General features: G+C 36.3%; 1 protein-coding gene across 7 annotated transcripts in view; it reads right to left on the bottom strand.

The window, feature by feature from the left end:
• The window catches only part of LOC115231491, a 61,251-nt gene that overhangs the window by 22,877 nt on the left and 17,162 nt on the right, over positions 1-21,212 (bottom strand). The window contains exon 1 of one of the 7 annotated variants that reach the window (XM_029801509.2): positions 16,278-16,432. The exons of 1 other annotated variant lie outside the window; for it this stretch is intronic. In XM_029801509.2, the coding sequence (XP_029657369.1) occupies positions 16,278-16,348 (71 nt within the window). In that variant the 5' untranslated portion in view covers positions 16,349-16,432. Of the gene's footprint in view, positions 1-12,083; positions 12,228-14,468; positions 14,727-14,828; positions 14,944-14,974; positions 15,067-15,608; positions 15,721-16,277; positions 16,433-21,212 lie in introns of those variants that run through there. 5 more of the 7 variants (XM_036500110.1, XM_036500106.1, XM_036500112.1 and 2 more) reach the window with 5 other exon arrangements.

Here is a 21,212-nt window from a genome sequence, read left to right as displayed (position 1 = left end):
CAGAGGCATTTTGGCTTTCTGGGCCTCATCAATGATATGTACTTGCGATCAGCCACATACCTAAATAAGATTTGTTGCCTCTGATGTAGTAAACAGTGAATAATACATTCACTGGTATTGTGAATAGCTGCCAAGTTGAATAAACAATCCACTGTAAGCAATTGAAGCAGTATTAAATCAGAATAGACACCTATTTGTCATACATAATATACATGCAATGTTGATAGGCAAATTACTGTGTTATTTTTTGTCTGAGATTAAATCTCTAATAGACATACTAGTATGATACATATATCTATTTTAATTTAACACTGCTTCAATTGCATACACCATTTCATTGTAAGACAAATGAAAATATATTTTTTTATGTAGTTCTTGTCCATTACATAATACAAGGATGATATTAAGAAAAATAAGACCACACAAAAGAATGTGCAAAAGACCTGTCATGCAACAGGTGACCTTTTTAGTTTGTACTATTTATATTTTTAGCAATAAGAACAAATACAACCTTTTTCTGAATTATATAAACTCTTTTACTTGTTTCAGTCATTTGACTGTGGCTATGCTGGAGCACTGCTTTTAGTTGAGCAAATCGACCCCAGGACTTATTCTTTGTAAGCTAGTAGTACTTATTCTATCAGTCTCTTTTGCCAAACTGCTAAGTTATGGGGATGTAAACACACCAGCATCAGTTGTCAAGCAATGTTGGGGGGGACAAACACAGACACACAAACACATACACACACATACATACATATATATATACGACAGGCTTCTTTCAGTTTCTTCTACCAAACGTACTCACAATGCGTTGGTCAGCCCAAGGCTATAGTAGAAAACACTTGCCCAAGGTACCATGCAGTGGGATTGAACCCGGAACCATGTGGTTGGTAAGCAAGCTACTTACCACACAGCCACTCCTGTACCTAAACTGTTTATATATACATCAAACAACTTAGAGAGTATCAAACAGAATTTTTCCACTAATAGCAGAAAAGAGTAACAATTTATGTCTTCCCATTTTATTCTAGTTATATATTATTATTATGCTCATATGAGGATTATTATATTATTATTATTATTATTATTAAGGTGGTGAATTGGCAGAATCGTTAACGCACCAGGCAAAATGCTTTGCAGTATTTCATCTGCCTTACGTTCTGAGTTCAAATACACCGAGGTCGGCTCTGCTTTTCATCCTTTCAGTGTCAATAAATTACGTACCAGTGAAGCACTGGGGTCGATGTAATCAATTAGTCCCCTCCCCAAAAATTTCAGGCTTTGTGCCTTTAGTAGAAAGGATTAGTATGTGCACAAAGAAGCCAATTTTTCATGTTAAATTATTGCTTAAAAGAAGTTTAATGAAGTCAATTACCATACCTTACGGCAATTGGTCTTATCAAACTTTTCTATGAATTTCTATGGATTAGGTGAATAGGTGCATGCAAGACTGTGAAATTAAGAAGCTTGCTTTGCAATTACCCAGTTTCAAGTTCAGTTCTCACAGAATGGCAAGTGTGTTCCACTATAGCCCCAAGCCAATCAATGCATTGTGAGTGGATTGGTTTAGAGTAGAGAGAAACTGTATGGAAACCTGCCATATATATGTAATATATCGTGTGTCTTTGATTTGCTAACTCTATCACTTGAATAACCAGTGTTGGTGTTATGTCAACTTTAGAGGAGATTTGTTTGACTGAATTCTTCAAGGCAGTGCCCCAGCATGGCTACAGCTAAATGACTGAAACAAGTAAAAGATAGATGATAAATGCAGTTCCTCTCTCTCTCCCACACACACACCACACACGTACGTACATACATTTTTACATAACTAGACATAGGATCACTGAACTTACAGAAGAAGCCCTGTCTTTTGTGTTTAACATATGACTGATAAGTTACAAAACAGACAGTTGTAGAGAAGTGGAAAGCTCGGGATAACCAAATGATATAAATCTATGATACAAGTTCGATCTATTTAAAATCTTTTCTGACCATATTTCTCAAGAAATAATGCGCCTATGTATTTCAATAAAACTTTAAAATAATCAAGAATTTGGAGGAATTTAGTAAGGTGTCTGACCTCTCTTTAATCAAGGTGTAGTTTGAAACAATTTATTTAAAGTGTTTCACATAAAATTAAGATAGATTTTAAATATGAATACTCAAACAAAAAAACAACAAAAAATGTGGTTTTTTATATCACAGCAGCTGAGCATTCCTTATGTATTAAGCCCAGGGGTGCGTGGTGCCACATAAAAAGCACTCATGCCAGTGTCACATAATGCACCTTTGCCGAGAGCTGTGTAAAATGGTTGGCATTAGGAAGGGCATCCAGCTGTAAACCATGCCAAAGAACTGAGAGAGCCAGGGCAGCTCTCTAGCTGACCGCTCCTGTCAACCCTGCAGTTCCATACCAGCATGGAAAAAGACATTAAATGATGATGATGATGAACTAAAGCAGCTTCTGACAGTTACTAGCAAAAGGTTAATCTCACATACCACTACTCAAACAAGCATTTTCCAACCCATGTCAATAACGTAGAGAAGAATGTACTTTGGCAGCCTAACTTCCTCACAAGACAATACACATAAAGACAAGTCTTTAGGAAGCTTGAATGATCCATTAAGAGTTGAGGAATATAATAATTCCCTGCATAGTCATTCTTCCATATCAGCACTGTTAAAATCAACATCTCCCCTTACTCAAGCAGTTAGGTGTCATATGTAGCCCACTCTAATCTTTTGTAGCATACTACTTTTACTGAATAACAACTTCACAGTAGCTGAAAGCTCAAGGTCTGTTTAACATAAAGTTAATATGTTTTTTAATGTTTACTCTGTCAAAGCTATTCGCATTTACATCATTTATTCATCTCTTGTGAGTCAATGGTTTAATCAACACATAAACTGACATAGTGAGAACTATTTGGAGCAGTGATGGGATATGGGGAGGTTGGAATTTTGAAGTTTGTTGACTGAAGCAAGTTAGGCAAATTCTTTTGGCATCATTGATGGCTGTGTTCAGCATCTAATTAGGAATGCTGTCCTGTATAACAAGCAGAGTATGCTGGAGATTAACTCAGCTTCTCTGATATTAAGACATCCTGTCTGTTAAGAAAAACGTCAACTCATGAGCTAATGAAGTAGCTACTATGAGATTGTTCAACTCGCTAGAATTAGCAACCAATCACCCTCAACTCACATCTGACTACATATAAAACAGATACATTGGATAACGTAGTCCAAAATACGTATACTCAAATAAAAAGAGAAAAATTTTGATCAAGATTACTTCATCAGGCCTGCCAAGGGTTAAACACAATGACAAATCACATCAAAACACAAAACTGTCAGCAAGGTGAGATTTTTAACTCAAACTGAACTAAGAAATCTATGTTTTAATAATGGTTTCTAGCATTGATATGAGGCTGCCAAAAAATTTGGTAGGATAAGTATAGCTAATCAATCACCCACAGTATTTGAGTGGTACTTATTTTTTGATCCTTAGGGCAAAATCAACTGATACATGTTGGAACTTAAGCCTCAATACTAACCTCACAAGTGCTTAGTAAGGCATTCTACTGTCTATCGCACCATGATTCTTAACATCTATAAGATTCCTTTCTACTATAGGGCCACAAAGCCGGAAAATGTTTGCGGGGGAATGAAGGCAGTCAATTACATCAACCCTAGTGAACAACTGGTACTTATTTCATTGACCTTGAAAGAATAAGAGGCGAAGTCGACCTCAGCAGAACTTGAACTCAAAACGTAATGATGGACAAAATGCCACTAAGCATTTTCCCCAGCACAGTAACGGTTCTGCTGCATGCTGCGTTTAACATCTGTAGCGTCGATTTCAAATTCTGGCACAAGGCCAGCAAGTTCAGGTGATGGAATAAGTTGATTACATTGACCCTAGTATGCAGCTGGTACTTATTTTATCATCCCTGAAGGATGAAAGGCAAGTCAGACCTTGGCGAATTTGAACTCAGAACATAATAATGGACAAAACGCTGCTAGGCATTCAACCTGATACAATAGCAATTTTGCCAGCTTGCCACCTTATTAATATCTGTAATATTAACCTGCTTTAATGGAACTTGTGCATTTGGGTGATACACTTTAAACAACTTCAGTTATGTCTAAAAAATCTTTAATGTAATAATGAAATGATGTTAAGAGGATGTATAAATTTGTACATTCAAATATAAATAAGAAAATTCATAAAATGTGGTCCCAACAGTTATCATCACCACCACCATCACCATCACCACCATCATCATCATTACTACTATTGCTATTAAGGATTGAATTGGCAGAATCAGTAAAATAACAGATAAAATGCTTTGCAGTGCTTAGATGTGTATCTTTAATGTTAAAAGTTTAAATTCCACCAGGACCAACTTTGCATTTTTATCCTTTGGAGATTAATCAAAAGCAGAACCAATAGAATAATGAAAGGAGGATGAAATTGATCTAATTATGCACTTTCTCCTCAAATTTATGACCTTCTGATTGTATTAAAAAAATCATAATCAATTTTATAATTGACCAGCATCCTGTTTGGGAGATGAAAGATGGGTTGTAATTTCAGTCATTTGCATGCCATGGAAAGTGGGTTAAGCTCTGGCCTTATGAATCCTGGATCTTATGACACACTTATCCCAAGCAACTATCCTTGATGGTTCAGCTGTTTGCCCTGCCTGCATATTCTTAACCCTTTAGCAATCAGATTATTCTGTCAAATGTAATGTTTATTTATTCACACTGCTTTGAATTGATCATACATTATCTCGTAGTTGTGCGATTTCAATGTGCATTTTGGCAGGGATAGTTGTGTTATGAGCCCCAGGATTCATAAGGCCAGAGCTTAACCTACTTTCCATGGCATATAAATGACTGAATTACCCAGCCACCCGGCAAACAGGATGCTACTCAATTTCAATGAGCATTTTATAGGGTAGGAGTCAAAGGTCAGATCTGGCCAGTTTGAACATAAAACAGGTCAAATATTTGGGATGGATATGGCTAGTTTAACTGTAAAAGGTTTAACACTTTCATTACTGTATTTCTGTTAAGGTGCTCTGTATATCTTTCAATTAATTTAAATATAACAAAGAATTTAGCAAAATAACTTAGTTATCATTAAGCTAGTGTTAGGAACATAAATTGTGACTCAGGTTTGGTGGAAGATTTTAATTTTCAAAACTTATGAAAATAAGACATTTGTACTCAGATCCAGATCTGTTTTCAGCTGGGTTGGTAACAAAAAGGTTAATGTTCATTTCAACAATAAGGTCGTCAGTTTTAATAGCTGCTCTTTGTGTTGACTTTACCTAGAATAGTCCCTCTCTACTGTAACAATTTTTGTCATTCAACAACTTCTTATGAACATTTTCATGCCTCTTTCTTCTGGATATCCATAATGGTGAGTATATCGCTATCATTACACACACATTTCTTACCTATGTTGTTCTGATTCAATCTGATACAGTCATTTATACCTGTTTAACATATATCCATATTTTACCCATTACTTGCTTCACTCACTGGCTGCAACCATGCTGGGGCACCACCTTAAAAGTTTTAGTTGAAAAAACAAACCCAGTAGTTATATTTTTTCCAGTTTGGTATTTATTCTTTCGGTCACTTTTGCCAGACTACTCAGTTCATCATCATTTAACGTCCGCTTTCCCTACTGGCATGAGTTGGACAGTTCGACTGAAAACTGGTAAGCCAGAGAGCTGCACCAGGTTCCAATCTGATTTGGCAAGATTTCTACAGTTGGATGCCCTTCCTAACGCCAACCACTCCAAGAGTATAGTGGATGCTTTTTATGTGCCACTGACATGACACCAGCCACGACTATGATCTCACTTTGCTTCACAGGTCTATACAAGCATGGTATATCGCCAAAGGTCTCAGTTACCTGTCACTGCCTCCATGAGGTCCAACGCTCAAACAGTTCTTTTTATGTGCCAGTCAGATGGCACTGGCATCGGCCATGACTATGATTAATTACAAAGGTCAACAGCCAATTTTCATCAGGGATATTATATGGTGTTTTATATGTAGTTTTGTCTGCAGGTTTTAAAAATGTCATCAGTTTCCTTCTATCAGGCACAGTTTTTCTGATGAAATAAGAGAGGTATATAACTCCCATCAGCAGTATTGCTACACATAAACATCTTATACAGGTAAATTCTATGTCAAGGCATTGCAAGAATAGTCCTGATATATTTTGTCATGTCTGTGGTTCATTTACCACCAAAACTCAGCAACGTGCCATTACAAGTGAAATCATTTACCACCAAAACTCAGCAATGTGCCATTGCAAGATCTACCAGTTATACTTTGGCTGCTCTCCTGGGGATCAAGATAAGAGTTGGGACCCGCACATCATCTGCTCAGCTTGTTCAAATGGACTAAGGGATTGACTCAATTAGGGGAAGAGAGCAATGCCATTTGCAATACTTATATGGGGAGAGCCAAAGGATCATTTCATGGACTGTTATTTCTGCAACGTTAATAATGTATGTGGGTTTATTGTAAAGACCAAGCATAAGATTGTGTATCCCAACTTGGATCAGCAAGAAGACCAGTACCACACAACGATGATGATCTTTTTATTCCAATACCACCAGAAATGGCCTTCAGATGTCTGACAAAGATGTATTTCCTGAAGAAAATATTACTGCTGTCGAAGACACTGAAGTGGGTGCAGATTTCACGATTTTAATCGTGAAATCATGATTGAAAAGATGTACCACAGAAATTTTCTCAAGGAGAGTTAAATGATTTAGTTAGAGACTTGTCATTGTCGAAGGATAAAGCTGCACTGGTGTAATAGATATGTAGTAGAAGAAGAAATTAATATTAAAGGTGGTTTAATTAGGTAGTGATTATGGGAGAGGTAATTTATATTGTGGCGCTAGGGATTCAAAGTGAACATACAGGTATTCCAGTGAGAGAGATAATAAAACAATTATTTAAATTTGGAAAATACATATTTTCCCGCATGAATACAGGAAATACTTTTCTCATTTCTTAGATTAAGTAGGGTATTCTTAGATGAAATAATAAAAAAAATAGCCTCAGTTATACAAAGAAAAACATTTTTAATTATTGACTTTGTAAGCCAGTGCAGAAGTAATGATGTCTCATTTAATATCAAATTTAATATTATTATCTTTTAATTCCCATGTAAATTTACTTAATCCAGTGGAATTAGCTTTCTTTCTATTCTTAAAAGTTTCAAAATGATTTGCCACTCTAGTCTTAATAGTATTTTCTGTTGAGCCAATATAAAATATATTTTTTCCTACTTATAACAGTCCATTGATATACAACACTTTTTCTTTACATGAATTCTTAAACTTTACAATTTTTAACTCTACAATCACAATTTTCATAAATGTTGTTATATGTGGCTGTATTAGATGAGGAATATATATTAGTAGTGTTAGTATTAGTTGTTAAGGTTCTATTATTGGGATATATATGTAAGCAATTATTTGAGTTATTAGAATTTGGAACATGTATTTTAAGTTCAAGGGTGTTATTAGGATTATTATTATTCTTTTCTACTCTAGGCACAAGGACCGAAATTTTTGGGGAGATCAACCCCAGTATGCAACTGGTAATTAATTTATAGACCCTGAAAGGATGAAAGGCAAAGTTGACCTCGGCGAAATTTGAACTCAGAACATAAAGACAGACAAAATACCACTAAGCATTTTGTCTGGCATGCTAACATTTCTGCCAGCTCGCCGCCTTATTTATTATTATTAACATTTCTATGATTGTAGAATTTATTAATTTCTTATTGTTGACATGATATAACAGTAAATAAGTTAGATGCTAGGCTAAAACCAATATTAATAGTTTTATGGTTAATTATTTCATTGTATCTATTATCACTGTTAGTGTTTATGGATGGCTTTGAATATAGATTTAATATATTAGTTTTAATTTGTATAGCATAGGGAATAATAAACTATATTTTATTAGATTTATCAGGGTGATTTATATTTATAGGTACACTATAATCTGTTTTAGATTTTTTATAGCTAATGGAATGAGCATGTACACAATTTTTATGAATTATGTTGTTATCATTGTAGTGATCATTACAATTGTAAATTGGTTATTTTTTATTACCTCCGCCTTCGAAGGCAGAAGTATTGTTTTCAGGCATTGTTTGTTTATTTGTCTGTGGACAAGATATCTCAAGAACCACTGGATGGAATCAGATGAAACTTTCAGGGATGTTTGGCCTTGTGACTGGCACGAACTGATTAGAATTTTGGGATCAATCTGGTACCAGACAAGGATTTGTGATTATTTTCCTTTTTTTTTACTTCATTTTTGAGAGTGGTTGGGTTCTTTTTTAGTATTCTCATTTGTGAGAGCAGTCAAGCTTGTTTTAGATATCTCATTTTAAAAATCATCCCTGGCTAATCTTTGAGAGACATTGGTGTTACCTTGGCGGAGGTTTGCGCTGCTTTCTGAGTACTCGTGTTTTTCTTTGGTTTGTGAGATAACATAGAATTGGTTATCTATTATTATTTTGATATAAAGTAATCTTATGCTTTTTTATCAATATCAATTTCTTGTTTATATTTATTTTGTTTACTAGTTAATTGTTTAGCCAGACACTTGCACAAAGTGCAGTGCAAAGCACCAAAGCAGAAGTCACATGGTCATGAATAACATTCTTAGCCATATGATAATAGGTCATTCGACCTACTAGACATAGCAGCCAAATAATGTAATTTTAGAAACCCTATGTCTTAATGAAATATGAGATGGTTACGACTGGAATACCATTCATCATAGGTCTGCTACACACACACACACATACATATATATATATGTTTAACTTTTGAAACTATATATATATCTGTTTATATGCTATCTGTTTATAACAAGGAGGTTCAACATCACAATTGTTTGCCTATTGAGGTGATGCTGGCAGAGAGCAAATTTTTTGGAAGATTGTTACGTGTGTGTGTGTGTGTGTGTGCACGCATGCGTGTGTGCATGTATGCACACACACACACACATACATATAACAATTTTTGACATAGTTTCTGTCTACCAACTTCAGCTCTCAAGGTAATAGCTGGACTCTTGCACAAAGTGCAGTGTAAAGCACCAAAGCAGAAGCCACATGGTCATGAATAACATTTTTAGCCACATGATAATAGGTCATTCGACCTACTAGACACAGCAGCCAAATAATGTAATTTTAGAAACCCTATGTTTCAATGAAATATGAGATAGTCACGACTAGAATTCCATTCATCATAGGTCTGCTACATCTGGCCTGATCTAGGACCAAACAAACAACTACAACACTATTAACATATACACAGACCCACAAATGAAATATACATAAGCAAATCCATTTCATCTACGTACAGCCACATCTTGTTACTCTTTATTTCAATATGATGGACAGTTTAAGCAGAAGATCTTGATCTAGATGTACATTTGAAACAATGCTAACAGCAATAACCTAGTATGATTTTTTAAGTAATACTTAAGTAGGTACTAATGCTATGAGTCAACAGGGAACCACCATGTGGTCATAGGATCTGCTGGAGATAACAAATAAATGTTCTGTATAAAAAAAGATATGTTGGAAAACAGAAAATGAAATGGTCAAGGTTAGAATGATTTCAGTCATGGACCCTTTTGTCCAGGAAACAGCCTGTGACTAAATAACACTAAAACCTACTTGCATTTATACACATAATAGTATACATGATAATGATAAGTTACATAATCTACTAAGTCACTGGGGTACTTTTAAGTGGTGAGTAAGAAAGCATTTAGCCTGGTGGAGTCTTGCACTTTCTTAGAAAACATCAAACAGGATTCAAACACAGCACTACAAAACAACAAAATATTTACCAGTTACATAAAGCAACAAGTTGTCCCAACACTTGGTACCTCTTAATAGCCAGATGAACCAAGTAAGTGTGAGTTGTACAATAAGTAATATATCAATGGAATATTCTAATTAAAATTCTTATTAAGTGTGAATAAAACACATACTCTCACACACATATATAAAGCATGTTTTGCATTGCCAAGAAATTTCTTGCTTTAATTGTTTGCATTTCCTCATTAACCCTCTTGAGTCACCCAGGTTGATTGATCGGCCCAAGTGATACAAACTGAAAGGACTTTGGGAGCAATCCATTGGCCTGATGGAACAAATGCTGTGAATGGTTGGTTTTGAAGTGAAATAGCTAAAATCAGAGATCCTCTTTCAATAGATGTATCTCAATAGAGAGAAAATGTGGGTGATTTTGGCTATACATACCAAAACACCATGTCTCAAAAGGGTTAACTATTAATATAAACAATTATTCAAGTGACATAATCTTTAGTTGCAGTTGCACAGCTAACATAAAAACCATCATATCAAATATCACCCATATGAAAAAAAAATATCGCCAGCTGTACATGGAAGACCACCAACATATACCCATTCAATATGACTTATGAAACTGAAGCCAGTATATATGAAGTGAAGGTTATCTTTACCAAACCAATCCACCTCAATGGTGCACATAAACACTACAGACATGACTGAGGGAAGGTTTAAACAAATATTACAATCATAAGTTTTCTTTTAAAAACACTGAAAGGAAAAATGAGAAAGAAATTATCCAGTTATATCTGTCAAGTAAAACAAAGGGCTTCCAAACATAAGCGAAAAAGTCAAGACATTATAAGAACAGAAATAAAAAAAATATGTTCTTTGAATCCTTAAAAACCTGCATGATACTGAACACAATTTTACTAAGTCTGAGATGTTGCAAAATGCAGACATTTTGGTAAGCATTTATTATGTAACTAGACCTTAACAAATTGTCAGACAAGGTAGACCATAAAACACACCCTACCTTCCCACATTCAAGAGCAGTTTCTTCTTCCCACTTTCTACATCAGCTTAATGTACATGACTGGTGTGCATACACACACACACACACCCACATAAACATGTATGCATATTGGACCCCTATACCAACTTTTATTAACTGCATTCCAAGTTTAATAATCATTCCCATTCCATTCTCTCCACTTTAGCTTGCTCTCTAGTAATACATTTTTCATTTTTGCTTTTTATTTTCCATCATATCAATTTTCTATTATTTCTACATCCATTTTTTAATTCTATTTTAACAGTAGCATTCAAAAGGAATTAAGTTATTATTAAGACTAAGATGTACATCCCATGTCAGCTGGGACAAGTGTCTTTTCTATAGTTACAAGCTGACCTAAGTCATGTGAGTGGGTTTAGTAGCTAGAAACTGAAAGGACCCTACATATGTGTTTGTGCACTCTTGCCCTGACATCATGCAATGGCTGTAGATGAGCATCACTATCATACAAATAATGCTGCTTGTTTCTAGTCTTGTATGAAAAACATGTTTGGTTATACAGTTCTATATTTAAAAGATGAGGTATTATGGACATTATTTACAATTGACGGATATTCGTCCTCATCTTGTTTGTTGTTAACACAACGTTTCGGCTGATATACCCTCCAGCCTCCATCAGGTGTCTTGGGGAAATACCTTAGGAATGAGAAACCAGGTTCGAAATTTCCCCAAGACACCTGACGAAGGCTGGAGGGTATATCAGCCAAAACGTTGTGTCAACAACAAACAAGATGAGGACAAATATCCATCAATTGTAAATAATGTACATGTCTGGTTATGGTGAAATATTACCTTGCTTGGAAACAAATGAGAGTTGGTAACATGAAGGGCATTTGGCCATAGAAAAATATGCCTCAGAAAATTCCGTCTGACCCATGCAAACACAGAAAAGTGGACATTAGATGATAAAGAATGATGATCGTGTATATACACAATCACACAGACACACACATATAATTATTTTCCTTATCTACTTAGCTTAAGTGGCTCTATTTTAAATTGAATGGTATTTGGTTTTACAGCTAGAACTTATAACTTCAGTATCATGGATTATTAAAATATGACAGCAAGCAACAGGATATTGGATGATGCATTTTGACACTATATGATATTTACACAACACAATAGGCTCAGGTAACCATGTGATCCTGGGTTCAGTTCCATTATATGGCACCCTGGGCAAATGCCTTCTACAATAGCCCAGGGCCAACCACAGCCCTGTGAGTGGACGTGATAGCTAGAAACTGAAAGAAACTCAACATATATCACTATCATCATTTAACATCCATTCTCCATGCTAGCATGAGTTGGATGGTTTGACAGGAGTTGGCAAGTCAGATCACTGTGTCAAGTTCCACTGTCTGTTTTGGTATGGTTTCTATACTTGTATGCCCTTCCTAATGCTAACCACTTTAGAGAGTGTACTGGGTGCCTTTTACATGGCACCAGTAGCAGGGAGGTCACCAAATAATTTACAAGACAAGACCCTTTAACTGGGTGGCGGGGATAATATTGAGGAAGGTGGATTTGTGCCAGATGAGAGGCTAGAGTATGAGTAGTGGGGCAGAAATAGAGGTCTTGCAGGTGAACTGCAAGAATAAGGCGGTAAACTGGCAGAAATGTTAGCACACCAGGCGAAATGCTTAAAGGTATTTTGTCTGCCACTACGTTCTAAGTTCAAATTCCGCCGAGGTCCACTTTGCTTTTCATCCTTTCGGGGTCGATTAAATAAGTACCAGTTACGCACTGGGGTCGATATAATCGACTTAATCCGTTTGTCTGTCCTTTCTGTGTTTAGCCCCATGTGGGTAGTAAAGAAATAGGTATTTCGTCTACTGTTACGTTCTGAGTTCAAATTCCACCGAGGTCGACTTTGCCTTTCATCCTTTCGGGGTTGATTAAATAAGTACCAGTTGCGCACTGGGGTCAATGTAATTGACTTAATCCCTTTGTCTGTCCTTGTCTGTCCCCTCTATGTTTAGCCCCTTGTGGGCAATAAAGAAATAAGAAATAGAGGTCTTGCAGTAAAAAAAGGTACATGTCTACCTCAGTAAGAGAGATCTGTATATCTGTGTATGTGTGTATGTACTCTTGTCTAGACATCATGTGATGGTTGTAAATGAGTCTTCTGTGAAAAACGTGTTTGACTATGTGCAAATATTACCTCGCTTGGAAACAGGTGAGGGATGGTGAGAGGAAAGGTATCCAGCCATAGAAAGTTTATCTTGACAAATTCCATCTGACTCATGCAAGCATGGAAAAGTGAATATTAAATGACAAGGATGATGAGTACAGACAACATTCACACAACATAGCAAAACATGATAATCAGGTAATGCAGTACCATATAACATTTACATGTGGCACAATAAGATGTTCTGACAACAAAGTCCAACAACAAACATCTTAGTACAAATAGATATCATACTATATGACAAAACAATACATAAATCACAGTATAGACAAAACAATACAGTATGATATTCAGATAACACAGTATGGTATGACAGTTGGACCACACTGTTTGGTATGGCATTCACTCAACAAAATTTGGTTTTATATTTTGATAACATAGTACACTACGACATTCAGTAACTTAGTACATATGTTATTTAGCTAACACAATGCAGTATGACATTAAACTACACAACATTCAGAAAACACAGTACTTCAGTACTACAGTATGACACCATATAACATTAGAGTATGGGATTTAGACAACACAGCACTACTGTATGACACCATATAACAATAGAGTATAGGATTTAGACAACACACTGTACAACATTCAGGCAACACAGTACAGTAAGTGATCATATAACACAACATAGCACAGTATTACATCCAGGGATCACAGTACAGTTATGACACCATATAACACAACACAGTACAGTATTACATACAGGTAACACAGACTGTATGACATCATATAGCACAAAGTATAGTATATCATTATAACACAGAGAGTATGACATAATACTATAACACAGTTCAGTATGACATTCAGACAGTACAGTATGACATTCAGTAACACGATACATTCTGACATTCAGGCAACACAGTCAATTTTTTGTATATATATATTTTACAATACCATTGTCTGAAAAACCAAACGCTAGTGCTTCTACGCAGTCACTCAACCTACAAAAAATAGTAGCCAAACCGCTTTCGATGTACACCTTACTGTTTTAAATAAAGAAGGGTACATTGAATAATATGGTTCTTGATGTATAAAAATACAGGATGGTTACACCCGAGGCGTCTTTGATCACAGGTCTTGCTCGGTCAATACCGACTCGGGGCTAAATACACCTACAACATTACGCCACGGCATAACATCGCATAACAACATTGTATTATCAAATAATATTGTACGACACAGTATGTCATCATAGAACGCAAACAGAATGAAAACCTAAAACAAAGTAAAGAAATATATCATAAAAAACAAGATAATGCCGGAAACAGTATATTAATATACGAAATAGGAAACACACTAACCAACAGACTTGCCCTCAAGTACATAGTGAGTTTTCAAGGGTAATTCGGGTACAAACTTGAGTCCCTAATACCAGACAAAGCTGTATTTGTAGTTGCGACCCCGTGTAGTCAATTACTATTGCATCAACAGAATGGTCAGGTGGGTTTATAAAACAAGTAATCATACGGCCTTACGCAACCGTGTAGTTTGACGACGTTATCGCTTAACTCGGCGATCTCACTCCCACAAGCCTTGTTATTAGTGACGAAAGATGTCTCTGAGACACACACAGGTACACACTTACGTACAGGTACACCCACACACACACTTATATATATGTATATATAAATATATATATATAGTAACAAAATCACACGTACTCAATGAGTTCGGTAATAAGCGACAGTAAACAGAGAAGGCGTGGCAGCAGAGTTTGGTGTCCGTCATAGACATAAATAGCAAGGCATAACAATTCAATACCAGAAAGTTGTTATTCATTAAAATTTTCATTTGCTTTCTTAAGTACCGCTTATTTTCAATGCACGTATATCCATGTGTTTCTATGCAATTAAACAGACATCTATATTTCATTTAAAACAAGCCACTTAATTAAATGGTGCCTGCAATATACATATATATATATATATATATATATATATATATATATATATATATATATCAGTATCTTCTTATAATATTAAAGGTTACATGTGTGTTGTTGATTTTCTTTTCATTTTTGATATGAATAAAAGAGATCGAAACGAGACAATTACGTGATCAGATCTAATTATTCTATTGACGATGCAATTCTATCGCCCTCCTCGTTATCGGTGTTTTATGACGGAACGTATTTCGCTGGCGTTTAAAATAGAAAGAAAGCGATTCAGCAAACATGAATGTACTTGTTATTATCTCCAGAAATACGCAGGTAAGAACACCAGTTTTGCAGAAATGCACACACACGTGTTAACGCCCAGTTTTACGCAGGTAGCACATCTGCACAATGCTACAAAAAAAAACTTTGATGCTGGCCTGTCAACATTAGCCGGCACATTACTTTGATGAAGAATAACTAGTTACAATGAAGATAACAAGGAATTAAAACTTACTAAAATGTTGTTTTTGCAATATACTCAGTAGAAGAAATGTCGAATATTTACTATTTTTATTTCGAACGGGGAAAAAAAAACAAAATAATACGACGATTATTATTACTTTGTGACGTGATAAACATCTAACTACAAAAGTGATTTCGTTTGATGGGACACAAGAGGAGGAGTGTATTCAATTTTTCGCAGCACAGCATTTTATTATTTTTTTTTTTTTATAGTTAGGTCTGAAGAAAGGACTTGTTGTGTCAATGGCCATCTCGAGAGCTCTTCAAGATTGCTGAGAGCAATGCAGTTGATGCTCTTATTAAACAACAACTGCAAGTCGACGAGTGCAAGAAAACGCAAGTAAACAATGAGAGGATTCTAGTCGAATGGGACGACGCTCGTACTAATTTCAGTAGATTAGAAAAGAAATTAAAAATTACAAAGCAGTTTAGTCAGATACTCTGTTATCTGCATGATCTTCTTTTTTACTTATCTATCGAAACAGAATTCCTGTCCGAAAGACAACTGTCCTGCAGAGAACTTGCTTACATTATAACAACATTCGACTTGAGAATCTCTTAACTGGCTGACAAGTGAGTAGCCAAAAAAAAAAAAAAAAGTAGGGGGAAATGAATGCAACATAGAATAACACGATTTCAGGAGCAAAATAAAATAAAGAACATAAATCAAAAATATTAGTTATGGAAACAAGCATGTAAATTGTCAACATACGGATCACATGATGACGCCATTTTAACAGTCGAATCTATTCTTTCTAACGTCTGCAATGCTTTCCGGTGCATACAAACCAGATTTCACTCTTCATATTTGACCGCCCAGTAATCATAACTCTTCAATTGTAGAAATTCCACTCAGTTTTAGGATGCTTTACAGTAGTGGTTCTTAAACTGACAAATATCAGGGCCCCCCCACCAGAAAAAAAAAAGAAAAAGAAAAAAAGAACTTAGTGAAACTTTAGGCCCCTCCCACTGTTTATCAATGAAAAGACAAAACAGAGTTTGCAACCATGTAATTATTTCTTTGTTGTGGCATTTGACAGGTTTAAAAAGTTTAAAAACCATCTTAGTTTTATCACACCTTGCAGTTTACCCACCATCTTTTTAAGTCTTTGCAGTATACCCCTCACTATGTGAAACACTGCAGTAGAGGACTATTAATTCAGTCGCCATGATAAATCGTTAGCCACTACACACATTTTTCTCTCTCCTTGTTTTTTCTGTGTCCCTTTCTGTAGAAGAGCGTAGGCTTGAAACGTAAAATACTTTTTCTATTCCTGAGCGTTATACTGATACATCTGTTTGTTTTGTACACCACCTGTCTTTGTCTTTTGTTTTTTTCATAAACTTTCCCTATATTAAATCAACCCCAGAATTCAACTGGTATTTTATTCGGTTAAATTATTCTATAGAAGCTTAAAATCTTCCATGTCCCCTTCCAGGTTGTTTGTTTGCCATGGAAAGATTATCAGTTGCTATGATCCTCAGCAGGTTTTAACCCATTGTTTCTCCATCTCCAAATAATAAAACACAAACAGTCTTAGCATTCCTTTTAATTTGTAGCAGCACAAGCAGCCAGTGCCATATTGGATGAGATCTTGCAGCAGCCATTGCCATCTCCAAGACTGGAGTGAGACCTCACCTGCATCCATTTGCCATGCACGAGATCACAACGAGGCTAGTTGTGGAAAAAACTATATAAAGGGAAAACTCTCTTCAAATTTCTCTTCTTCGACGCCACTACACAGCAGCACTGGCTGATCACCACCACTGGCTGAGGTTTTGTGCCTGTCTATCTCCAGAGGCAATGCATCCACACTATCAGAGCTTAAGATGGTAGCTGAGAGCAGCACACTTCACCTTTCTTGTAAATAAACCAGTTGTAAATAGCAGTTGTACTTGAAGTCTTTTCTCTTGTCAGCCCTGACTCTGTTTTACACAAATGATATAACTTCATCCCATAGTGTGATATGAAAACGATTTTTTTTTTTTTTTAGAAAACTGAACAGCATATAAATTAACCCTTTTGTTACCATATTTCTGTTGAAATACACAGCATTTGCTTCAGTTAATTTTTGAAATAGTGAAGAATTTATCAAAATAGCTTTTGCCCTTTTTAAGCTGGTATTTGGAACATAAATTAACATGAAATTTTGATGGAAGATTTTAATTTAATCGAAGTAGCTCGTTAGAAATCTCTATAAGATATGAAAGTAGTAACTATACTAAGAAGTAATGTTTATTGCTATTTCAACATGGCTGTCCCATAGGAACAAATGTTACTACTGTTTTTAACCCAGGAGGAGATCCTTCCAGCTGGTTGTCAATGCAATTTGCACCCGATACATACTGCAAGCAGGGGAGTGAACCCTGACTGTCTTCTAACAGACGATGGGACCACCAGACTGTACGGTTTCAAGATATTTGTATTTATCCTCAGATCACTTAAAAAGGTGGTTGCAGGTGAGTTGGTATCCAAACGATTGGTAAGCCAGACAGGTTTAATTTGTCAAATTAGCATAGAACACCAAAATAAAACAATTGCAGCATGGAAGGTGTTTATAAGCCATTTAAAAACAAACAAAATCCATTAGATTCACTTCGACATTTAAATTTAATTTACCAAAATATTTTTGTCGCTTTGAGACTGTGACAAAATTCCATGCTGCATCATGTCACTTGCTATGCAAGTACATCTCCGTAATTCCGAAAATTAAAATAAAAACAAACTAAAAATATATTACTTAACTGGTCACCTATGCCACTCCTTGTTATTCACGTTTTTGTGCCCTGAGGGTATGCCCTGGCATATCTTCCCCCACCATCCCCCTTCTCTTCTAACTAGGGTAACCATGTATCTCCCCAACTGCAAGGTATTTGTTCCTGTCCTCCAGTCATACTCTAACATTTCATCATCTGGCATAAAGCTACTTTCCTCAGTTCTACTCCCCTCTACTCGGATGACTAACTTTATTTCATTTCATTTTATTGGCCATGAAGGCCGTATACAGAGGGAGTAGTTCATGGGCTGGACAAAAAACATTAATGAAATGAGTGATGAAAAGGATGGTATGAATGGGAGAAGGCAAAAGACACCTGCCGATCTTCTGCTTCTCTAAAACATTATTCTTTTTTTTTTTCAAAACAAAAAGCAAACAACAAAACAAGGTATTAAACCTCTTACCTCAGTTCTACAATTACTGGACTTAATAGTCCATTACAAATGACTAACTTGGTAACCTTCCTAGTGCTGGTACCATGTAAATAGCAACTAGTACACTCTGTGGAGTGGTTGACATCAGGAAGGACATCCAGCTGTAGAAACTATGCCAAAGTAAACATTGGAACTTGGTGCAGTCCTCTCACTTGTCAGTTCCTGTCAAACTGTCTGACCCATGCGAGCATGGAAAACAGGCATTAAAGATGATGATGATGATGAAATATATCTATATATATAAAAGTGAAGTTGTGTGAGTGTCTGTCTCCTACGGTTTAGATTCCTAACTACTCCCACATTTTGCGGTGCAGTTTAACCAAATTCGGGTATCTTATAGTCGTGATTCATATCGAGCCCGTCTGGCTATTAGCGCGCGTCTACGATGAGTCTACGATTTAAAAAATAATTTAACATCATTTTTTTCCATTTTAACACATTTTTTTAATTGGCGGCAGAGTTGGCATCCATGCTCACACTTGCACCTGTGTTGCTTCTCCCCCTTCTTCCCTCCCTCGTGAAGCTGTGGGGAAGGGAGTGTAAGGAAATCAACGTCGTAAAGACTTCATGGCTTGAAAACACCAAAACAGAAATGGCTAAGAAAGCCCGAAAGCAAATTCTACAAAATTGGGAAACACGCCACACAGGGAAGGTTTCCCGTGCAAAGAATTTGCACAACCGAATGTTTTAGGTGTTGCACAACTTTTACTTAAAAAGTACTTGTGAAATATGGTAATGGATTTAGTAGCCAAAAGGAGAGAGCAGAGGCATATTATGGTGGTGGTGGAGGCGGTGGTAGTGGTAGCGGTGGTGGTGGCAGCGGTGGTGCTGGTAGTGGTGATGGTGGTCGTCGTGGTCGTCGTGTTTGTGGTGGTGTTGTTGTTGTTGTTGGTGGTGGTTCGTCATGTTTGTGGTGGTGGTGGTGGTGTTGTTGTTGTTGGTGGTGGTGGGGGTGGTGATGATGGTGGTGGTCGTGGTGGTCTTCGTGATGGTCATGGGCGTAGTGGTGGTGGTGGTCATGGTGGTAGTGGTGGTGGTGGTGGCTGAAGCTGTCGTCTAGGTTCTTCCAATTTTTTCGTTTGTCGGTGGCGGCGTTGGCGTTCATGCTCACACCTGCACCTGTGTAGCTCCTCCCCTTCTTCCCTCCCTCGTGAAGCTGTGGGGAAGGCAGGGTAGGGAAATCAACATTGTAAAGCGTTGTCAAGGAGACCAGCGTTCTTTTAGAACAATGACTTCATGGCTTGAAGTCGCCAAAACAGAAATCGCTAAAAAAGCTGAAACAGATCCACAAAAACGGCAAAAACCGCCACACATGGTAGGTTTCCCGTGCAAACAATTTGCACAACCGAATGTTTTAGTTGTTGCACAAATCTTTATATTATATATAAAAGTGAAGTTGTGTGTCTGTCTCCTACGATTTAGATTCCTAACTACTCCCACATTTTGCGGTGCAGTTTAACCAAAACTGGGTATCTTATAGTCGTGATTCATATCGAGCCCTTCTGGGTATTAGCGCACGTCTACGATGAGTCTACGATTTAAAAAAAAATGTACCATCATTTTTTCCATTTTAATGCATTTTTTCGCTATTATATAAGGGAAGTAACACTCTAAAAATGTCTACGATGAGTCAACGATTTTAAAAAAAATTACCATCGTTTTTTATTCCATTTTTTTGCTATAACTCACTAAAAATGCTTATATAGTTATTTCCCTTATAAACCCGAGCAACGCCGGGCGATACTGCTAGTACATTATTAAAACTACTACATACACACCAACTATGAGTAATATAAAAATAGAAAATATGTGGGGAAGTGATATAACAGCTCATCCATTAATAAATGCTTAAATTAAACGGAATCAGCATGTCAACCCTTTAGTTACAATATTTCTGTTGAAATACACTGCCTTTAATTGCAATTAATTTTTTAAATAATGAAGAATTTAGTAAAATAACTTTGTTACTATTAAGCTGATGTTTGGAATATAAATTAACATGAAATTTAACGGAAGATTTTAATTTAGATCATTGATTCACAGAACCAGAGGGGTGCGGTGTTACAGTTGGGTTGGCCTCAAAATCGTTAATGCAATCAAGCTGAAAATCTCAAATGCTATCACTACTATAAAAACATAAAAAATACTCTTTCCTATTTATAAATGCACGAATATTCTTATATTTCTCCTTTCTGCAGTCACACCTAAGCTTAATCAATATCTATAAAGCTGAAATGTGAAAAAGTTGTTTGATTTCTTGGTTATTTGTCTCATTTTGGGATGGGAACGATTTAAGGGGCAGTAGATGGGGTCGGATTGGTGCCAAAATTTACACGGGGGGGGGGGGAATGGGGTAGGCAATGGTGTGAGGAGGGTTGCAAGTCGCTTGGGGCTACCGTTTGGTTGCCATGGTGAAGAATATGGGAAAAATTGAGT

The sequence above is a fragment of the Octopus sinensis genome, unplaced genomic scaffold (assembly GCF_006345805.1).
Source record: "Octopus sinensis unplaced genomic scaffold, ASM634580v1 Contig18646_ERROPOS438955, whole genome shotgun sequence".
Taxonomy (NCBI): domain Eukaryota; kingdom Metazoa; phylum Mollusca; class Cephalopoda; order Octopoda; family Octopodidae; genus Octopus; species Octopus sinensis.
This window is presented reverse-complemented; position numbering and strand designations above follow the sequence as displayed.